Genomic DNA, 22,069 nt, shown 5'->3' with positions numbered 1-22,069 from the left:
CAATTTAGCTGACAAGAGGAAGGCTTTGGGTTGGTTTCTCCAGCAAAGGGTGCGCTGATTAAAGGTCTTATAGCCACCTTGAAGGACATGGATGCCCCAACATCATTCTTTTTTAAGCTGGAACGCAAAGTAAGGGAACAGAACTTGATGATGCACCTGAAGCTTCCTGGAGCAGTTACAAACAATCCAGCAGAAATGCGGAAGCTAGCGATGGATTTTTATGCTGAACTGTACAGTGATGTGAACTGTGACTCGGACTGTGTTGAGGAGATGTTGGAAGGACTTCCTAAACTGAGTGAAGCAGAGACAGCTTCACTGGACTCCAGCATCTCCTTTGATGAAATGTCAGAGGCGGTTCAGCAGCTGACTTGCGGTCGTGCTCCTGGAATTGATGGACTTCCTGCCGAGTTCTATCGGTGCTTCTGGGGTCTACTGGGAGCAGATATGCATGAAGTTTTTAATCTGTGTTTGAATCGAGGAACTTTGCCTTTGAGTTGCACGAGGGCAGTGCTGACGCTGCTGCCAAAAAAAGAGAACCTTGGTCTAAAGAACTGGTGGCCTGTCTCATTGCTTTGCTTGGACTATAAGATCATGGCCAAATGTCTCTCAAACAGACTCAAACAGTGCGTGGACAGTATTGTGCACTGTAGCCAAACATACTGTGTGCCTGGTCGTACAATAATGGACAATTTATTTTTAATTTGTGATATTATTGATTTGTCGAAACTGCAGGAATTGGATGTGGGTATTTTATCCATCGACCAAGAAAAAGCTTTTGATAGAGTGGATCACAGGTATTTGTTTGGAACCCTCAAAGCTTTTGGTATTGGCAAAAATTTTATTTCATGGATTAAGTTGTTGTATTCTGGAGCCTCTGTTATGCTAAAGGTAGGCGGCGGCCTTAGCCGTCCCGTCAAAGTGCATAGGGGGATCAGGCAAGGTTGCCCTCTTTCAGGGCTGTTCTACACCCTGGCCATAGAGCCTTTCATTGAGTGCCAAGGACGTCTTTCGACGTCCAATTAAATAGTGACGTAGAGTGCCAAGGACGTCTTTCGACGTCCAATGCGTTTTTTGACGGTGGGACGTCGATCAAAGCCTTCTGCATCTCCTGTACAAATATTGTAGCTATTGGAGGTCTATAACCTATTTTACGGACTCATTAGGTGGCGACAGTGCTCTCCAGATTACAGAAAGGTCCCGAAAACAGCTGGAAAAAGCCGTGATCAAAGAGAAACCGATGCATGCTGCAGCCAGAGCCATATAGATTGCTCTGTCGGGAGCTGACGTTGGCTGCGAACAGAAGTCAATCCGCGCACACAACTGAGCCCCTCTGCCTCTGTCTGTCTGTCTGCATAGTTTATCCACACGATTAGCCGCCAGAAAGGCAGCACCCGACGCCGAAGGGCGAAACCTTTCCCTGCAGTCTCGTTTGGCATTTCCGTGTGCGCTGGGAACAAAAACGGAGGCACGGAGCGCTCCGAAAATAGAGTGGCTGTGTGTTAGTGTGGGGAGGGAGGAGTTTGCAGTTGAGGGGGGGAGGGGGGAGAGGGGGGTGGGGCACGCAGGGCATCACACAACTACACCACGTCACTACATCAGAAAATATTATCTTCAGAGTCCGTGAATGTGCTGAAATGCTTCATTTCACAAAAGGCGGAATATCTCAGCTAATAATTTGAAACGCCTGTATTTGCTCAAAATGACCTATCTTCTCCGGCTCATAACTAAAGAACGGAAAATGGTATCAATACACTTTTTTTTGCTGATGATACAATAGAGCCAGCTCGTTCTTTGTGCGTGTTCGGTGTTTACATAGTAATATCACACAATATTCTGTGTGCCTCGAGAAATCACTGAAAACGCTCTGAAAACTCTGGCACTGGGAGCCAGTACAAATATTGTAGCTATTGGAGGTCTATAACCTATTTTACGGACTCATTAGGTGGCGACAGTCCTCTCCAGATTACAGAAAGGTCCCGAAAACAGCTGGAAAAAGCCGTTCTCCAAAAGTGGCTAGCACTCAATGAGTTAAGCTCAGGAGGGGGTTGACAGGGCTGTCCTTCCTGACAAATATAGATCGGGGCTCTTTGGGCTTGTCAGCATATGCTGATGATGTAACAGTCTTCATTAGAGGTCAGGAGGATGTCCAGGTACTCATACAGAACCTGGCATTATATGAAAAGGCATCTTCTGCCAAGGTTAATTGGGCCAAATGTGAGGGGTTTGCTCTAGGGCAGTGGACAAATCAACAACTACCAATACTACCCATAGGCCTGAGTTGGAGTAGGGAGGGCTTTAAGTGTTTGGGGGTGTTCTTGGGAAGCAGCCTTTTCCAGGACAAGAACTGGGAGGGATTAGTGGAGAAAGTAGGTGCTCGGTTGTCTCGCTGGACTTGGGTCCTGCCCCAGTTGTCATATAGGGGGAGGGTCTTGGTGGTGAACAACCTGACTGCTTCTATGCTCTGGCACCGGTTTACTGTTCTAGAGCCTCCGGTTGACTTGGTGAAGGAGTTACAGAAGAGAATGGTCTATTTTTCTGGTCTGGGTACCATTGGACTAGACCCGCTGTCCTGTACCTATCTGTGGCAGAGGGAGGCCAGGGACCTTCGTAGCCGTATTGCAGGGTTCCGTCTGCAAATGGTGCAGCGTCTGCTCTACCACAAGGAGCAGGTGTGGACCGACATGGCATGTCTACTACTACGCAAAGTGAGGAAGATGGATTATGACAGGCACCTTTTTCTCCTCAAGGTGGAGGGCATGGACTGGTCGGATACTACTCTGTTCTATCAGTCTGTTCTACGTGCATGGAGTACAGTCTAAGGCTAAGAGACAACTCTCCAGTGTTGGGCAGTAGCTTGCTACAAGTAGTTAAGCTACATAGCTTAACTACATTTCTCAGTAGCTTGGTGGTAGCTTCACTACTTTTGAACCAAGTAGCTTTTTCAGTAGCTAAGCTATTTATAGACCCAAGTAGCTTGTAGCTTCCCACAAAAGCTACAAGCTACTCGCCAGAGAAAATCCATGAGCAAAGCACGCAGTGGAGATTTCTGCTGCGGTTTGGATTAAACAGGAGGAGACATTGCATAATGTCAAGTGTGCCTGTGTAGCCAATAAAGCACTTCCAGTTCCATTATGACAGACAACAAGACAGTGTTGTTGTTTCATCCTTGCTTTTTAGCATCCTTGCCTCTCTTGCAGCAAGACCCGGCACTACTCTGCCTCTGACTGGGTTGGGTTTAGGCAATGAAGACTGACGATTGGTTAAGGGTAGGGCAAAATATGTCATGTGCTGGCGAAGTCACATCAGCAACGAACTTTGAAAGATGGCAGAGCCAGAGGGAGCCACTGGCAGTGATGAAGAAGACTTTCAGGTTTTATTGTCTGTTTTTGAATATTGTGCCAGTGAGAGTTTCAGTGTGTTTTATAATATAATAAACAATCAAAATGATATTTTCTTTTACCTGCCTATTTGTTTGGTTGAAAGTTGTTCTACATGAAGTTAATTCAATGTGAGAAAAAAGTAGCTTTGATGTAGCAAGCTGCTTTTGCCATGTTGCTCGTAGCTTAGCTACATTTCTCTGGGGATAGCTTCAATGTAGTTTAGCTATATTTAATTGAGAGTAACTGATAGCTTAGCTTACTACATTTTCCAAGTAGCTTGCCCATCACTGCAACTCTCAGCTATGTATGCTCACGTTGGGGAAGAACCGTTGTTCTATAACCCCTGTGTGCAGTCTAGGGTTTTGAGCTCCGCCAGTGTGCAGAGAGTCTTCATAAGAACTGGACTCACTAAACTGGCTAACCTAAGAGTGGGGGGTCAGTGGAAGACTGCCACTACACTAAGTGAAGAGACTGGTTTCAAGTCAATCCGTGTTCTGCAGAGGCTGCTGGATGAGGTCTGGGGCTCACTCCCAGGCATGTTCAGAGAGGCCTTGGGGAGAGAGACGGCTGTAGGACAGGCTGAGGGACGACTGGACTTTCCTCAGCTCCCTGTTTCTGCTGCAGGAGAGGAGGAGCTGGAGGAGGAGATTGGTGCTCTGCTGTCTTTTCGAATACCTGAGCTGCAGAACTTTTCTGATCTGTCTAAAAAGGAACTTTACATCGTCAGTGTCAAGGTTTTGAACAGGAACTCTTTAGCCGGTCTGCCAGAGTCGAGGTGGTCAGGGGTGTGTGCAGCTGGCTCATCTCCTAGACCAGGGGTCTCAAACTCAAATTACCTGGGGGCCGCTGAGTGTCCAGTCTTGTCACAAGGGGGCCACTTCATGTATTTAAAAAAAAAAGAGAAAAATGCAACCGTTCGAATTCTCAACATTAACAATTTATTCATTTATTTGAGGGACAATTATTTTTTACATTAACAATTTATTTGTTTATTTTAGGGACTTTGTTTTCTTTATTTAGGGACAATGCACATTACTAAATTAGGCAGTGTTAATTTTCAACTGTCCCTTGGAACTCCAGCTAGAATTAGAACTGATCATAAATGTCACTTGACAGCTCAGTAATCCGCTCTGCCACTGTGTTGGCTGAAAGGCTGATGTTGCTTAAGTGACTTTTTTTTTCTGGACAGACGATATAACATATAACAGAAGTGGATTATTGGCCAGAATGACATGAACATTTGGAAACTTATTCAGCGGGTATCTTGCATGTTGCGTTCAGGTGCATTGTAAAAGAAAAAAATGCAATTCCATCGCGGGCCACACACACTCTGTACAAGCCTCCCAGAAACGCACAGCGGATCTCCAATGGAGAATTGTGCATGGGGCCGTGGCTACTAACAGACACGTGGCACGTATTGATCCAGGGGTTGGGAGTAGCTGTCCTTTCTGTCAGGATGAGGAGACATTAGAGCACCTTTGGCTGAGATGCTCAGCTGTTTTCTTCTGTACAGCAGTGGTTTACTGGGTTTGGAGAGGTGCTATGTGAAACTAGCTTTATTTTTGGCCCCAAGTATAGTGCTCCACAACGCAGAAAGGTTAGCCTCCTTAACTTTCTGTTGGGTCAGGCTAAGATGAGTGTCTGGGTCACAAGAAGGAATCCAATAAAAGGAACGGGGACTGTCGATCCCGACCTCCTGGCCAGGAGACTTGTAGCAGCTCGTTTAAAAATTGAGTTTGCATATTACAAAATGGTCTCCAATTTGGATGAGTTTGTGTTAAATTGTGGATTGGGTAATGTGCTGTGCAGTGTGGTCCATGATTCTCTGGTTTTGTCTTTCTGAGGGAAGGTTAATGGTGATACAAAGGTATTGCTGTTGTTTTTAAGTGTTGATGTATGCATGTATTCATGATGCTGCTTTGCCGTTCCGTGTTTTGATGATGTAATGTCATGTGGAAGAACTGTGGAGGCAGGGGGGGTATATTTTATGTAGGCGTGACTTTGTTTTTTTTTACACTTTTTACTCTTTGACATGTCTCATTGCTGATCCCTAAGTGGATATGCTTTGTAAGTTGTGCCAATAAAGGGCTGGTTAAAGGTCTATCTATCTACTGTATCTATCTATCCATCTATGGATCTATCTACTGTATCTATCTATCTACTGTATCTATATATCTACTGTATCTATCTATCTACTGTATCTATGTATCTACTGTATCTATCTACTGTATCTATCTACTGTATCTACTGTATATATCTACTGTATCTACCTATCTACTCTATCTATCTATCTACTCTATCTACTCTATCTACTCTATCTATCTATTGTATCTATCTATATCTACTGTATGTACTGTATATCTATCTACTGTATATATATATATATATATATATATATATATATATATATATATATATATATATATATATCTACTGTATCTATGTATCTATCTACTGTATATATCTACTCTATGTATCTATCTACTGTATCTATCTATATATCTATCTATCTATCTATCTACTGTATCTATCTACTGTATACTGTATCTATATATCTACTGTATCTATCTATCTATCTATTGTATCTATCTACTGTATGTACTGTATCTATCTGTAACAGCAACAATCCCACTTAGCTGCTAGTCACGGCATACACGTGTTCAAGCTGATAGTTTTTAATGATCCCACTCCAAAGTCTGTTGTAAGGTTGGAAAAAACACAAACAACTTTTATTCCACATCCAAGTGTCACAGCTAGGTTACATCCACTGTTCTTTCTTTTGCCGGATAATTTCAAACTAGTCAAAAAGACATGGTATAAAAACCGTGTGTCTCTACAGCTAGTCTCTGCCTCAACTGAACTGAACAACAACTTAGCTGGGTGCAGTTGCAATTCTGTTAAAGTGACATTACACGATTGTCAGAATAAATGAAAAAGCCTATTCTAAACATACAATATGTAACTTGAAGTTACATTTAAGGAAAATACATACTTATTAATAATAATTTGCTTACTTTTAATATTCTAAATTTCAATAGATAGGAAAAGTATGAGAAAAATAACAAGCCAATCTTTGCCACATACACTATCTATCTATCTACTGTATCTATCTATCTACTGTATATATCTATCTACTGTATCTATGTATCTGTATCAATCTACTGTATCTATCTATCTACTGTATCTATCTATATATGTAGAAAATGCTCCGTAATGGCCCACCATCAGGCCTGTTCTTGGGGCAATTGACGCCCACGAACCAAGGAGCCCACGATGCAATGATGATGTCACCACCGTGACATCATCGATGATGATGTCAGAGTTCACCTTGTGAGGTCATCTGTGATGTCAGAGTTTCCCCTGTGAGGTGATCAGTGATGTCAGACGGTCTAGGCTGTCTCCAGACTGTGTGATGGCAGACGTGACTTTGTGAGGTCATCGATGATGTCATACCTCCCGGGACGTTGTGACATCACCAATTATGTCATACCTTGAATGTGGCAGGTATAAAAGTGTTGTTCTATCATATTTAATTAGGTCCTGTTCTCTCTCTGCACATGATGCACGAGGTCCTGTTCTCTCTCTGCACATGATACACGAGGTCCTGTTCTCCCTCTGCACCTGATACACAAGGTTCTCTGTCTCTGCAAGCTATCTATCTGCTAGCTACTCTGTATGTTGCTTCTGCCTGATATTTCTGCCTGATATCTCCAATAAATTGCCTAAAAGACATCTCTGTGGTCTATCTACTGTATCTATATATCTACTGTATCTATCTACTCTATCTATCTAATGTATCTATCTATCTACTGTATATACAGTATCTACTCTATCTATCTATATCTATCTATCTATCTATCTACTGTATCCATTTACTCTATCTATCCATCTATCTACTGTATCCATTTACTCTATCCATCTATCTACTGTATCTATATATCTACTGTGTCTATCTACTCTATCTATCTATCTAATGTATCTATCTATCTACTGTATATACAGTATCTACTCTATATATCTATCTATCCATCTACTGTATCTATATCTACTGTATCTATCTAGCTGTCTATCTACTGTATCTATCTATGTACTTTATCTATCTATCTATCTATCTATCTATCTATCTATCTATCTACAGTATCTATCCATCTATCTAACTACAGTATCTATCTAACCAGAGAAAAATGCATGTAAAGATCTTGAGGATCACTCTGGTGGGCTTCTCTGTGCCAAGATCACTTGGCGGTGTACCTAAAATGCCCCAGTATAGCATAGCATTGCTAGCTTCAGTGGTATTGTTATTTACATCAGTGCTGCTCACGTTTTTAGCTCCAGAGTGACGCTGCTCGTTGCTGCTCCGCTGCTCGATGACGATGCTACGCCATGTGCTGCTCTGCCGGTGTTATGTTTATCTTCTGATAACCATCTTCAATTCATCCCTATTTCGTCATTTCCTACTATGCCTGTGATTGGCTAATACGTTGCCTTCCTTAGTTGGGATTGGTCAGGTCATTCCGTCATAACAGAGATTTAAAGAGACAGTACAACAGTACAACAGTACAATGTCTCATGGAAAGAATAAATAAATAACAGCTTTTCATCAGGGCGGGCACAGCTGATTCAGTGGGCGGGCCCGGCCCCTCAAAGCCCGCCCTTGGTTACAGGTCTGGTACAAATATCTTGGGGTAAACATCACTCGGTCTTTTTCTGCGCTTCTATGTGCTAATTTCACCCCCCTAATGTCTCAAACCAAATCTGACTTTCAGAGATGGAACAGTTTGCCTCTGACAACCCAGAACAGTATCAAAATGACCATTTTACCAAAGTTTATGTATACCTATTCCAATCAATTCCATCGACCCTTTCACAGCGACGTCACAGGGGTAGTTGCGCGCGGATCGCGGTATGCACAACTCGGCGGAACTCAAGCCGAAACGAGGGAGATCCCCAGAATACAGGAAAAAGACGTCTTGTGCCGTATGCGTATAGATGCTGGACATTCCCACTATGACGATGTGCGGCACTGCAACTTTGGCGATGCATTGGCTCTTAGACCCATCCTGACAGTGAGTAGCCTACAAGTCAAGAAACCTCACACCATTGAAAGAGTTCGCTTATTTGTGTAAGGTAACCTGTCTGTTGCTGGCGAAGCTTTAAAATATGTGGAGGAGGCGTCGGGATCTTTCATATTTAGTTGTAAAGTTGTAACTTTCTGCGACGAATTTGGCTACGCCCACGAGATACGTCTTGCTGTTTACAAACAGTAAAAGGGTCTATTGTTTAAATAAGTTGATTTCTACTTTTATCTGGTCTGGTAAACATCCAATAATTAGTAGATCTGTTCTACAGGAATGCAAATTGGCTGGTGGCCTTGCACTTCCAAACTTCTTATACTACTATTGGGCAGCTAATTTATCATTTTGTTTCCAATCACCTAACACGCCCTGGTGCTCAATTGAGGCCAAATCATGCGCTTTTTATCTATGTCTTTCTGCCCTTTTATGCTCCTCCTATCCAATTTCTCTCTCTCATTATACTGTACAAAAAACCCAGTTGTCCTCTCTTAAAATATGGTATCAATTCCGATGTCATTTCAATTTCTCTTCTGCCTCAACTTTAGGTCCTATAACCTCTAACCATTTATTTCCCGCTTCTTTAGACTCTCCCTTTTCTTTATGGAAATCCAAAGAAATCACCTCCTTTTGTGATTTATATCAGGATATATATAACATATATAATATATAATATATATATATATAATATATATATATAATACATATATAATATATATAATACTGTAATTCTGCCAATAAGAGCCCGGGCACTTATTATGCTAAATCAATTTGGACCTGGGCGGTAAAAGGAAGACAGGCGGTAATTAGAGTCAGGCGGTTATTTTCATTTTGGCATAATTGAGCCAGGCGATTATTATTTTTTGAACAGAAATGCCTGCTCAGCAAAAATGGAAAGTATCAAATTTCTTATTTAAACCAGTGAGATAGTACTTAGTACACACAAGAGCAGGGGTGGGCAATTATTTTTCATGGGGGGCCACATGAGAAACCCAGATTGTTGCCGGGGGCCGAACAAATATTGTTATGCCGTAACCCATGGATGGGTAACTTTGATGATAGAGAGGGCCACAAAAAATGTCCTCGCTACCAGGTTTTGCTGAGGGCCGAACGGCGCCAGCGTGAAGAATTTGGTGCATTTGAAGCCACGTTTAGAGGAATAACCCTTTTTAATTTAACAGTTGTGATGTCATTATTCAGTCTTAACCACCAATATTTCATCCTTTTCTCACTCACTCCTATGTCACCACCTGCTCTCAGGGCTTGAAAGTAACTTTTTTGACCACCTGCCAATATGGCTGCTAGATTTTAAAGTTACCAGCCAATTAGAATTTCCACTAGCCAAAATGTTTTTCTTGAAATAAATCAGAATATGAGTGGGTTAATTTAAGCATAAGTATCAGTAAGTGGCCCGGGATGATCAAAGCCTGTGTTGAGGGTCACACAAAGAAAAATGCAGTCTTGAAGCAAAATAAATCCAAAACCAATGAGTTAATTATTTAAATTTCTAATTCAATGTAGCCTTTTAGTCATAAAGATTATTGAAAGATATTCCATATTCCAGACTGAAATGCTATAACAGAAGTGGAGTATTGGCCAGAATGACATGAACATTTGGACACCTATTCAGCGGGTATCTTGCATGTTGCGTTCAGGTGCACTGTGTAAATTTTTTTTTTTTTTTTTTTTTTTTTGCAATTCCATCGCGGGCCACACAGGTGGCGCCCACGGGCCGCATCCGGCCCGCGGGCCGTAGTTTGCCCATGTATGCACAAGAGGCTAGGTACAAGCAGTTTTGAACATGCCTTGTACAACGGACTGGGATGAACGAAAACAACTGATAGCCTTCATCTTCATCATCATCATCCAACTACCTTACGGTATCAGTTCAGTATGCTCTCCTCTTCTCCCTCTGCCAAACAGCCATACCATTTAAACAAGTAGCATTAGCCTACCGCTCACACATTCAGTTGTTTGCGTTTCATTGGAAAGAAGTCATAGCAACGTTATTAGTCTCGCTTGCCAGATACTCCCAGCAAAGCAACATAGAAGGCACGCTAACGTAGCTACCAAGCTAATGCCAACCAAACAAACAGCACTGCAGCACTAGACAAAACAAGTAGACTTACCAAATACTGGTAGGTAGACGCCAAGTTTCCAATACATGTCCAGTATAATGGGTATAATCCATACTGCATTTATGATCGCTGTTTCGCTGAGAGAAATGCACTTTTACAAGGCACAACTGTAGCATTATGCTACGTTAGCCTAAGTTGCCCACCGCTCTCGGTTAGACAGCATCTCCAGCACGTTGCCTACATGTCGGTTACAGCATGTATAAATAAAATATAAAACTGTCTGACTTCCTCCAAAACAACGTCATTACCGTAAGTGACTGAATTTAGTCAACACACAAACATACAGTACAAAAAAACTTATTTATTCTAAAAAACGCCCCGGCGGGAAAATGAGTCAGGCGCTTATTATGCTAAATCAATTTGGACCCGGCGGTAAAGGGAAGACCCGGCGGCAATTAGAGTACAGGCGCTTATTGGAAGAAGTACGGTATATATATATATATTATATATATATTATATATCTAAATATATATAATATATATATTTATCAGGACGTGTTGCACAAATGTCACGGTGCTTTGCTGAATGACCCATTTTCTGACAGTCACAGAATATTATGTGGACTTTACTTTGCCAACTCTGAAGAGCAACAAACAGCGACGGTGTTCACTTTACCTGTAACGTTAAGTTAGCTTGCAGCTAATGCTACATCCAGACTGAGCCATCCGTTCAGATAAAGTTGGTCCACAAACTCCACGTAAAAACATCACTCCATCGCGTTGGTTTGTTTCATAATCCTTTGAAAACGGATGTGATTTATCCAGACTCAGTGAAGAAAACATTTTGTAAATGAAAATGTGCCCCAGTAAAGGGATGTATTGCAGGCAACTTTGAGTGTAGAGTCTCATTTGACGTGCGCAATGCATTCTGGGTGTTGTGATTCCCCCTTAAGAGTTACATGGGGAAAACTACAGCTGTTTTCTCTGTTCAAAGGGCTCCAATTAAAAAATAATAATTGCATATTTCTGCCACATAGGTTTAATAAATAAAATAAATCATCATATTAACAGCGGTGAAATAGGCCGCCTCAGGAATTTTACTTGTAATAAGTAATAACAAAATAACTGTTGAATCGATTTGCATCTTTACATGTCATGTCTTTATTTTTTTGCACCAAATTATGGAGATTAGTATCGATAAGAATATCGATAACCAGTACCGATACCGGAATCGATAAAATCCAAATGATAGCCATCCCTATTTAGGTTTGACTGGATCAAACGCTGATTGGCTGAAGGAGAACGCTTCCGTGCACTGCAGACAGCATGTGAAAGCTTGGGGCCAGATGGAAGTGGAGAACGAAATTAAATGTGAGTTCACGTGACCGACTGGTTTACCAAGCTAGATAACATCACTAAGTAGCTAGCTAACAGCTGTCTTTCTCCTCTAAATAACATTAGCATTACTTGACTGAGCGAACGTCTTGTTCAGGCCAGCAATAACCTTCTGCAATCTCGAGTCCATCTGTCCTATCTCCCTCTCCACCTGTATATCCAACACCATATCTGACTTCACCCTCCCTGTTAACCCAGCTCCCATGGACCTTGTCAACCTCTACAACCACACACCTCCCTCAACCAGCTTGCCCCCATAAAAACAAAAACTGTCACATTCACTCACTCTCCCCCAAACTACATAAACTAAAAAGACAAAAACTGAGACAGCTAGAACGCTTATATAAGAAAACCGGACTCACCGTACAGGCCCTGGCCTACAAAGAGCACATTCACCAGTTCAAGTCTGCACTCAACAAAGCCTGCTCCACCTTCTACTCCGGCATCATACACTCTGGATCCTCCAACCCCCGCACCCTGTTTTCTACCATAAACAAGCTCCTCAAACCTCTGGACAATATCTCACCCTCATTCACCCCCGGAAAGATTCTTCCACTCCAAAATTTAAAACATCCACAACCAGCTAGCCAAATCCTCTGCCATCACCCCCGACCCGGACCCTGCACCTCTCCCACCAACAGACCAATGCCATACCACCCCGTTTCACATGGAGTCCCTCAAGGCTCTGTGCTTGGTCCCCTCCTCTTCATCCTCTATGCTCCCCATAGGTCACATCATTCGCCACCATGGACTACAATTCCACTGCTACGCCGATGACACCCAGCTTTACCAAAACCATCACTCCTGCTATTCTCTCCACGGTCACAGACTGCCTAACTGAAATAAAAACCTGGATGAACAACAACTTCCTCAAACTCAACTGCAATAAATCGGAAATCATCATCATCAGCCCCAAATCCCTCCTCCCAGAACTTCTCACTCTGCATCGATGGACAGACAGCCACACCCTCCCCCCTGGTCCATAACCTTGGCATTATCATGGATCCCACCCTGTCCTTCAAGTCACACATCAATAACATCACCAAAACGTCCTTCTTCCACCTCCATAACATTGCACAACTCATCCATGCCTTCATCACCTCCAGATTAGACTACTGCAACAGCATTCCTTATGGCCTCCCTTCCACTGTCCTCCAAAAACTGAAATATGTTCAAAACTTAGCTGCCTGTTTGCTCACCCACTCCCGCTCCAGAGAACACATCACCCCCATCCTCCAACACCTTCTCTAGCTTCCAATACAGCACCAAATCCATTTCAAAATCCTCATCACTTACAAAGCTCTCAATAATCTCACCCCCTCATACCTGATAGATCTCCTCCATCACCACTCCCCCACTCGCCACCTCAAATCTGCCGATGCCAACCTTCTCACCCCCATGACCAAGACCAAGTACCGCACCTTGCCATCGCTGCCCCAAACCTCTGGAATTCCCTGCCCCCCAACATCTGAAACTCTGACACGCTCACTTCTTTTAAAAACCAACTCAAATCCCACCTTTTCAAGAAAGCCTAAAATATCTGACTTCCACCTCATCAATGCCTAAAACTACCCCACCCCCATGGGTGGTACTATCGTCCCCTGTGTGATACCGTATTCCCCAAATCGTGCTGGAGGATGAGTGAGGGCTTGACCTTTGTCTGAATCCACAGTTGTGGAGCGCTCCGCTGAGCGTGTTCCATAAAATGAGATAGACTTCCCAAAGCATTAAGGACGTTGTTAACTCATTGAGTGCCAGCCACTTTTGGAGAACGGACGCTCCCAGTGCCAGAGTTTTCAGAGCGTTTTCAGTTATTTCTCGATGTAAACACCGAACACGCACAAAGAACGAGGAGACTCTCTTCTATCATCTGCAAAAAAAAGTTTATTGATCCCATTTTCCGTTCTTTAGTTATGAGCCGGAGAAGATAGCTTGATTTAACGAAAAACAGCAATTTTTTTCTAGAAGCTGAGATAATCAGCCTTTTGTGAAATTAAACATTTCAAGCACATCATTGACTCTGAAGCTAATATTTTCTGATATAATGACACCTCAAAAATAATTTCCTTCAATAAAAGAGTGAAAACAAAGGAATTTTGTTTGGCCAAATAATATGTTTTAGCTGCAACCAGCAGCGCTGGCCCCTGCGTGCGCAGACCCTACACCTTCTTGCTGGTCTTGATTTACTGCTGGTGGGCATCAGATATAGCCTATTCTAGCTTGTTTGCTCTCTATGCATCGAGCCTGCTGCCTGGGTGTGTGTGTACTGTCAATGGTTGTATGCTGTGCCGCTGTAGTGCCCTGCGTGCCCCACCCCCCTCCTCCTCCCCCTCCATGGTGGGAGGAGTGTCTCTGCTGCGGTTTGCTCTGAGTTTGATCTGCACTGAAAAGTCCGCTGCCTGCATCCCCCCGCTTTTTTACAGCGTGTCGCCAGCTGAGAATAATGTAACTTTTCAGAAAGACGCTGGTGTTGCCGTGTCGGCAACTAAATCATATGGATGGGCTATCGCAGCGCACACGGATGGGGCTCAATTGTGGCAGCAGATGACTGCTGTTCACAGGCACAGCTAACGTTATGCACGCTTCATGCATATCGATGCGATTTCCGTTTCCTCAAGACTTCTTCTCTCTTTTCTCCTGGCCGTTCTCTAATCTGGAGAGCACTGTCGCCACCTAATGGGTCCCTAAAATAGCTTTTACACATTCAACAGCCACCATACTTTCACAGGAGATAGATCTGGCTTTGATGCACGTCCCACCGTCAAAAAACGCATTGGACGTCGAAAGACGTCCTTGGCACTCTACGTCACTATTTAATTGGACGTCGAAAGACGTCCATGGCACTCAATGAGTTAAAGGTGCTTGACAAAGTCTGGCTCTGAGATGAGTTCGGAGTGAGAACGTGTTGGTGTAATTCAAAAGAAAACAAAAAGTAAATTACCAAAAAAACAACGTGAAAAATATCAGTTCCATCTGGCATAGACTGAAAGCCCACTGGTCTAAAGAGTGCAGCTTGAAGACTGTTAAGACCAGAGTGGTTGTTTTGTCTTTCATTTGTAGCTGCAGTAAAATGTAAAGTAAAAGTGTGTTGTTGTAGATCTACATACCACAAATATGGAGTCCAGGTCTGTTTGAAGCTCCTGGACAGACTGACCACTGGGAACCTCTGACTTCTCCTGGTGGACTCTGTGGAGAAAACAATTAACTATTACAGTAGGTCTCCAGATACGCACACACCGAATTTGAGGGGTGTCACGATACACTCAGTTCACGATACGATACACGATATTGGGTTCATGATAACGATACGATACGATATTTTAACAATGTTTTTTTGCGATCGATTTGTAAGTTGAGGGGGCATCCCGCACGCTAATTTGATTAATTTCACCATTTTCGTCCTCCGTGTCTGTAACGTCCCTTGTCTGTTCAAACAAAGCAATGAAAAGGAGAGCGAGCATGCAATCAGATGCAGATCAGTGCCACCATGTTCAGCTTATTTTTCTCGTGATATGAGATTTCATCTCAATGATACATATTGTCACGTTTTGATATCGCTACCGAATTGGGCTCGTTAAAGGACGGCTTTCCCGTAGGGAATATGAATATATATAAAATCTCACGCCCCTAAGGTTTTCGAATCCGTTGACATTTTTGAAATTGGTTGTTCACAGCCATGAGCTATCAACCATCTCTCACATACTTTTTTTGCCCAGCCGGCGCGTTTTACGTCAGATGGGCCAAGTCCGCCTTGCGGAAGTCGAGCACCTATGAACTACAAGTGTTGTGGGGCTGTGCCGCCATGGTCCCGCCTCTAGAGGTCCTCCACGCCCCTTCACAACTCTTGTACCAAAACAAAAGACAGCCATCTTTTTTCACCGCATAGACTAGGCTAGCTATTGTTAGCTCCCCATAGCTCCTTGCAAAGAACCATATCTCGGGAACGGAAGCACCTCCAGACACGGGACTGGCGGCATTGGAAAGCTCGTCGAATTTTACATCTAGTAGAAGGTGCGTTGAAGTTACGAAATCAACGCTGAGCATTGATTTTGATTTTTGATTTTTTTACATGAAATAGTTACAACATCAGATGCGCGTAACTCCTAGGAAAATGCCTTAAAATGCATGAAAAAAAATTTATGAAGACATCTCCCGACATATATACTACCGTTTAACACGTTGACTGCCAATGACGAGATATCTCGGCTTACAGAATCCAACCGTTGACTGCCAAAGACGAGATATCTCGTCTTAAAAAAAAAAAAAAAAAATTTGACGGTGGGACGTGGATCAACGCCCCCCAGGTCTCCTATAAAATTATTGGAGCCACCCAACGTGTACAACCCATTCCACCGACCCACTAAGTGGCGACAGTGCTCTCCTGACTAGAGGAAGGCAAGCAAAAAGCAGTGTGCTTCCTCGAAGCCATTCTCATGAAAATGGATTGGCGAAAACGCTTTCGCTTTCGCGCTGATTGCTGGCGGTGAGGGATTGCAAATTTGCATAATAGATTACGGGTGGAACACACTTTGAAACACGCAGCATAAATAAGACCAGAATCGCAAAAGCTTCATCAAAGCTCTCAACCAAAGCGAGCGAGCCCATCCAGACTTCCTCAAAGAGCGGCCCCGCCAGCAGACAGGCACAGCAGCAGCAAAGCAGTGAGACTGGTGACACGAGGTTCCGCAGCAGCAGAAACGAGCTTGTGACACGGCCGCTGCAGCCAAGAAGACACACACGGAGGGAGGAGTTTGAAAGAGAGGGGTGTTTCCTGCTGTTATGGAGGAAATTACTGTTCAAAACTATTGTTTAGATGTCTGACGTCTTACTGATGCCAAAAATGAATGGTTAAAGTGACTGTTCTATCGAATTTCACAAAAAGCCAGTTATCTCTGAATAAATTTTCAGACGCTGAAACCATGCTGTATTCAACTGCAGTGGTGTAGTCCCGGTGTAACGCGTGGGAACGGCGTTCCCATACTTCTCCAAGGGGTGTTTTGTGTGTGTCAGTGTGTGTGTGCATGTCGAGCCAATAAAACGAGTGAAACTTGACAACGTTGTCATTCATCCTATATTTAAGGTGGGCTGAATTATTCACACAGCATCAACTCGCGGCTTGAAGAAAGAAAGAAACATTCCACCTTAACTATATTTAAGGTGGGCTGAATGATTCACACAGCATCAACTCGTGGCTTGAAGGAAAAGGAAACATTCCACCTTAACTAGCTACAGCGCGGGGGAAACCTCAGTTTAATAAAAGCTATACTGAAACATACTGGCTTTTTCAGCATCAAAATATATATTTTCCACCAGTACCTCACTATAACAAGTAAAGATGAAAAAGGCAGCCAAACATCCTTTCATTTTTCGGACCAGCTGCTAAAAAGGTACGTTTATAAGCATGAAGAAACAATGTTAAAAGCGTGTTTCTTTTCAACGCGGTTGAATCAAAAGTTAGCGTTAATCACCCCATTGCAATTTGCATCGCCAGATGCCAGTTGCCTTGTGCAACTTGTGTGATCGCTGGTTGAGAGATGGTTTAGCTGTTTGTGTTGATAACTGACTCTGCTCTGCTGTGCCCATATACGTATTTTAGTTTCAGAGCTGCAAATGTCACGGGCTTCTGCAGTGTTTATAGAGGACACAAGTTAGTCGTGTGTCAGTGACAGTGGTTTGCAGCACTTGAGGAATCCGTGAGTTTGCTCGTTTAATTCGTTGATATAAGCGATTGCCCGCCCCGAACGATTAATTAATGAATAGGCTGCGTGAACGTTAGCGTGTGTGCGGGGGGGGGGGGGGGGGGGGGGCTTTGTTGGGACCTGTGCGTGTGCAGGTGCTCCCCATATAGGTGTGTTCCCCCACTTCTCTAGATAGCACTACACCTCTGTTCAACTGCTAATGCTTACATAACTACTAACTCTACAAACTAACTCTTTTAGACAGAGAAAGCACACATTCTATTAGTTCTTTTGAGATATTGTGTGTTCGCAAAATCCTAACAGAAAAGAATCCTCAGCTCTTGAAAGATGAGCCAGAATCCTCAAAAAAAAACCTTGGCAGAAGCTAACTACAGTATTGAAAAACGGCTGGCAGTGAATGTGTTAAATTATAATACCGTTTTTTTTTTATTCTTGTTCTACTAATATTTTTATGTCGAAGCCTTCTTCTTCTTCTTCTTTGACTCTTATGGCGGTTGGCAAGCATATATGTGCATTACCGCCACCTACTGGAGTTTGATATCAGCCAAATGCCTGAGGGGTGGGCGTGGACTTGAAGGCCACAGTGCATTGTGGGAAGTGTAGGATTTCGGGTCCCCGCACCCGCCCCTCCCCTCCACCAGCCCCCCCCCCCACCCCCCACACACACACAGAGTGGATTTTGGTTGATAGCTCAGGCTGTGAACAACCAATTTCAAAAATTTCAACGGATTCAAACTCCTTAGGGGCGTGAGATTTAATACATCTTCATATTCCCCACGGGAAAGCCTTCCTTTAAGGATATACCCCAAAAAGAGACCCCCAGGTCATATGGTGGAAAAGGAAATGTGGAGAAAGAGGTGGAATTCTAAATGGGCGTTATCCTCTTGTGACATCTCTTGGATGGGCCTGACTTCACAGGTGTACAGTTCCATTTCAGGAACAGTGACCGGTTTAACTGGTTTAAAAAAATGAGTCTAGATGCAGCTACAGTATGTGTGAATAAAAGTGCAGCAAGTCCAAGGTTTGCAGCAGGTCCCACCCTTCACCTCCACGCCCCTCTCCCCTCTCTCTGGCAGTGTGCGTGCGTGAGAGCGCCCGCATGCATGCGTTTTCGAGCCGCTCATGCCGTCTATGTTAAAATAGTCGCAAAATAGCAAAAGTGACCAAACTTTGTGAATATATCTTCCTTTAATGTCGATACAAAGGATCACTGGGTCGGAATGTTAAAACACGCACTTCAAAACTCGTTGCAAAGATCCATCCATTACATTACATTATATTACATTATGTCATTTGGCGCTTTTATCCAAAGCGACTTACAATAACACATTTTTGTCAGCAATAGAGCAATCAACTATGCAACACATTAGTGATGCGCGAGCCACAGCGTTAGTATTTTCCCATACAATGAGGCAATCCAGTAAACTAAACTTAAAGCTATAGCGTTAGCCGAGTAAGCTACATGAGGGCAAGTGGTGGACTGGACATAATACAGCATGGAAGTTTATTTGGAGTCCTGGACTGCAGCGATCACACCAACGGCAGCAGAAACCGTAAGTTTGCTGCTTTTATAGCGTTGTTAAATGTCGGGTGCATGGCGGGCGCGGATCTATAAATAGTATGAAATAATCTACGCGGATTTATGGCGGGTGGTTGGTTCATGCATACACGCGGATTAGGATGGCATAAAAGCTCATCCGCGCATCTCTACAACACAGTCTATGACAGCTACAGCTTCCGAAGGAATAGTGGTAAAGTTTAGTTTAGTTAGTTTTGTAAAAAAAAAAAAATAGAGAGAGAGAGAGATAGAGAGATGTTAGTTCAAGAAGGGCCCAGATGGAGCCTGAAAAGGTGTGTTTAAAGTTTTTGCCAAAAGATTGGCAGTGAAGCGGCCGTCCTGACCATAGGAGGGAGCTCATTCCACCATTGCGGTGCCAGGGACGAAAAGAGTCACAATCGGGATGAGCGACTTTTGAGCCCCCGTAGCGAAGGAGGGGCGAGGCGTCCTGCACTGGTGGAGGAGCGGAGGGAGTGGTGAGAGGTTTGGAACCTGACCATATAGCAGGTACAGAGGAGCTGTCTGGTGTACTGCCCTGTAGGCCAGTACCACTGTCTTGAATTTGATGTGTGCCGAGATGCGGAGAAGGTCCCGGAAGAGGGGAGTGACATGAGAGAATTTGGGTTGGTTGAATACCAGACGGGCTGCAGCGTTCTGAATGAGCTGAAGTGGTCGGATGTCAGCGGCAGGTAGGCCGGCCAGGAGCACGTTGCAGTAGTCCAGGCGGAAGATGATACCAGAGATTGGACCAGGAGTTGTGTCGCTTCCCTCGTGAGAAAGGGACGGATTTTGCAGATGTTGTAGAGGGAGAGCCTACAGGAGCATAGGTCCTGCGTTGGATCTCCAACTCTCTCTGACACTGTGTATGTTATCTCGCCACACACACTCGAGCCAGTCCCCCCCCAAATCTCGCTGCACACACATCTTGCCACACACATCTCGCCCACAGACAGACAAAGGGCCCTATCGTGGCAAATGCGGTAATTTAGCACTTGCGCCGGGCGCAAATGGGATTTAGGTGGTCTTAACCACCAGAATTATTCACAGGTGTGGCCTGGCAATGCCTGGGCATTACATCAATCAAACCAATCAGATCCCCGTCTCACATTCCCTTGCGGGATGCATGCTGTAATTCTCTCCATGCGTAATTTGGAGATCTCACAACAACCATTGCATCATAAAAAAATCTGTGATTTGATGCAATTCAGGTTATTTTGTTGACTAGAAAATGTAAAGGTGTTTGCAATGGGGAAACGGACATTTGATTAACAATAATGCAAGTAGGCAGCATGTTTGTGGCTCTTTACAGGTGATCAAAGTTTTTCAGTGAATAATAGTTGATTGCTTCACTGAATAATCTGCTGTTACCCAATTTTAGCAGCAGAATTTGATGTCTTGGCGTTTGTATTTTAATGGGACATTGTGCGTAATGACGTATCCAAAAGGAATTCCCCTCACTGCACTGTGCTGCACGGGGAATAATGGTGCGCTCAAGCGCAGCGGGGTATGTCTGGCTAAGAGCTGTTTAACAGCTGCTTTAATGTGCTCTTAAAATTGCATGCACGCAAAGAATTTGCAGCATGCTGAAGAGGGGACACGCCTGGTTTGGCATGGGCCACGCACACCTGTGTCTGTGCTCAGATCCCGGCGCAAAAATGGATGGTATCGTGGCCAAAGTGCAAAATGACACTTGCAGGAGGAAGACGATAGCATAAGACGCAGGGAAGATAGCATAAGAGGCGTGCAAACCAGTGCGCAAGCGATAGCGCCTGTACGACGATAGGGCCCCAAGTAAGTCACTTTAGCAGTAGTCTCAACGCCAGACCCATGAGAGTTCAAAAGTAAGTAGAAAATAGTAAAAAAACGATGTCCTCGCATAAGGTCACTGGTGCAATCTTTCTGTGGCGACCCAGACAGGACGCTTCTCCAGCGTGAAGCGCACTGGATCCACAGGCTGGATACCTCCGCTCCTAATGGTCTCAATGAGGAGCTGGACCTTGCATGCTTTATTCAGTTAGATCATGAAGTCTGCATTACTGGAATGTCTACTGTCACATTTATTAACTCATTGCCAAGGACGAGTATGTTCGTCAATTCGTTTAGTAACGTAGAGTGCCAAGGACGAGTATGTTCGTCAATTGCGTTTTTTGACGGTGGGACGTGGATCAAAGCCAGATCCATCTCCTGTGAAAGTATGGTGGATGTTGAATGTGTAAAAGCTATTTTAGGGACCCATTAGGTGGCGACAGTGCTCTCCAGATTAGAGAAAGGCGAGGAAAAAAGAGAGAAGAAGTCGTTATGGAAACGGAAACGGCATCGGTATGCATCGATATGCATGAAGCATAACGTTAGCTGTGCCTGTGAACATCAGTCAATCTGCTGCCACAATTGAGCCCCTCCGTCTCCGCTGCGATAGCCCCTCCATATGATTTAGTTGCCGACACCAGCGTCTTTCTGAAAAGTTACATTATTCTCAGCTGGGAGCCGGCGACAGGCTGTGAAAAAGCGGGGTGCAGCGCACTTTTCAGTGCAGAGCAAACGCACAGCAAACGCAGCAGAGCCACCAGACACTCCCACGGAGGAGGAGGAGGGGGGTGGGGCACGCAGGGCACTACAGCATACAACCATTGACAGTAAACACAGACCCAGACAGCAGGCTCGATGCACAGAGACAGGCAAACAAGCTAGAATATCGGATGCCCACCAGCAGTAAATCAAGACCAGCAAGAAGGTGTAGGGTCTGCGCACGCAGGGGCCAGCGCTGCTGGTTGCAGCTAAAAAATATTATTTGGCCAAACAAAATTCCTTTGTTCTCACTGTTTTATTGAAGGAAATTATTTTTGAGGTGTCATTACATCAGAAAATATTAGCTTCAGAGTCAATGATGT

General features: G+C 43.9%; 1 protein-coding gene across 1 annotated transcript in view; it reads right to left on the bottom strand.

Annotated features, from left to right (window-relative positions):
• Nucleotides 1-22,069, bottom strand: part of LOC310784758 (NLR family CARD domain-containing protein 3-like) — an 81,003-nt gene that overhangs the window by 27,270 nt on the left and 31,664 nt on the right. Inside the window, exon 2 of the mRNA XM_083645798.1 lies at nucleotides 15,032-15,110. Within this exon, the coding sequence (XP_083501924.1) occupies nucleotides 15,032-15,110 (79 nt within the window). The remainder of the gene's footprint in view (nucleotides 1-15,031; nucleotides 15,111-22,069) is intronic.

Source organism: Poromitra crassiceps (genome assembly GCF_964638095.1).
Source record: "Poromitra crassiceps genome assembly, chromosome: 11".
Lineage (NCBI taxonomy): Eukaryota > Metazoa > Chordata > Actinopteri > Beryciformes > Melamphaidae > Poromitra > Poromitra crassiceps.
This window is presented reverse-complemented; position numbering and strand designations above follow the sequence as displayed.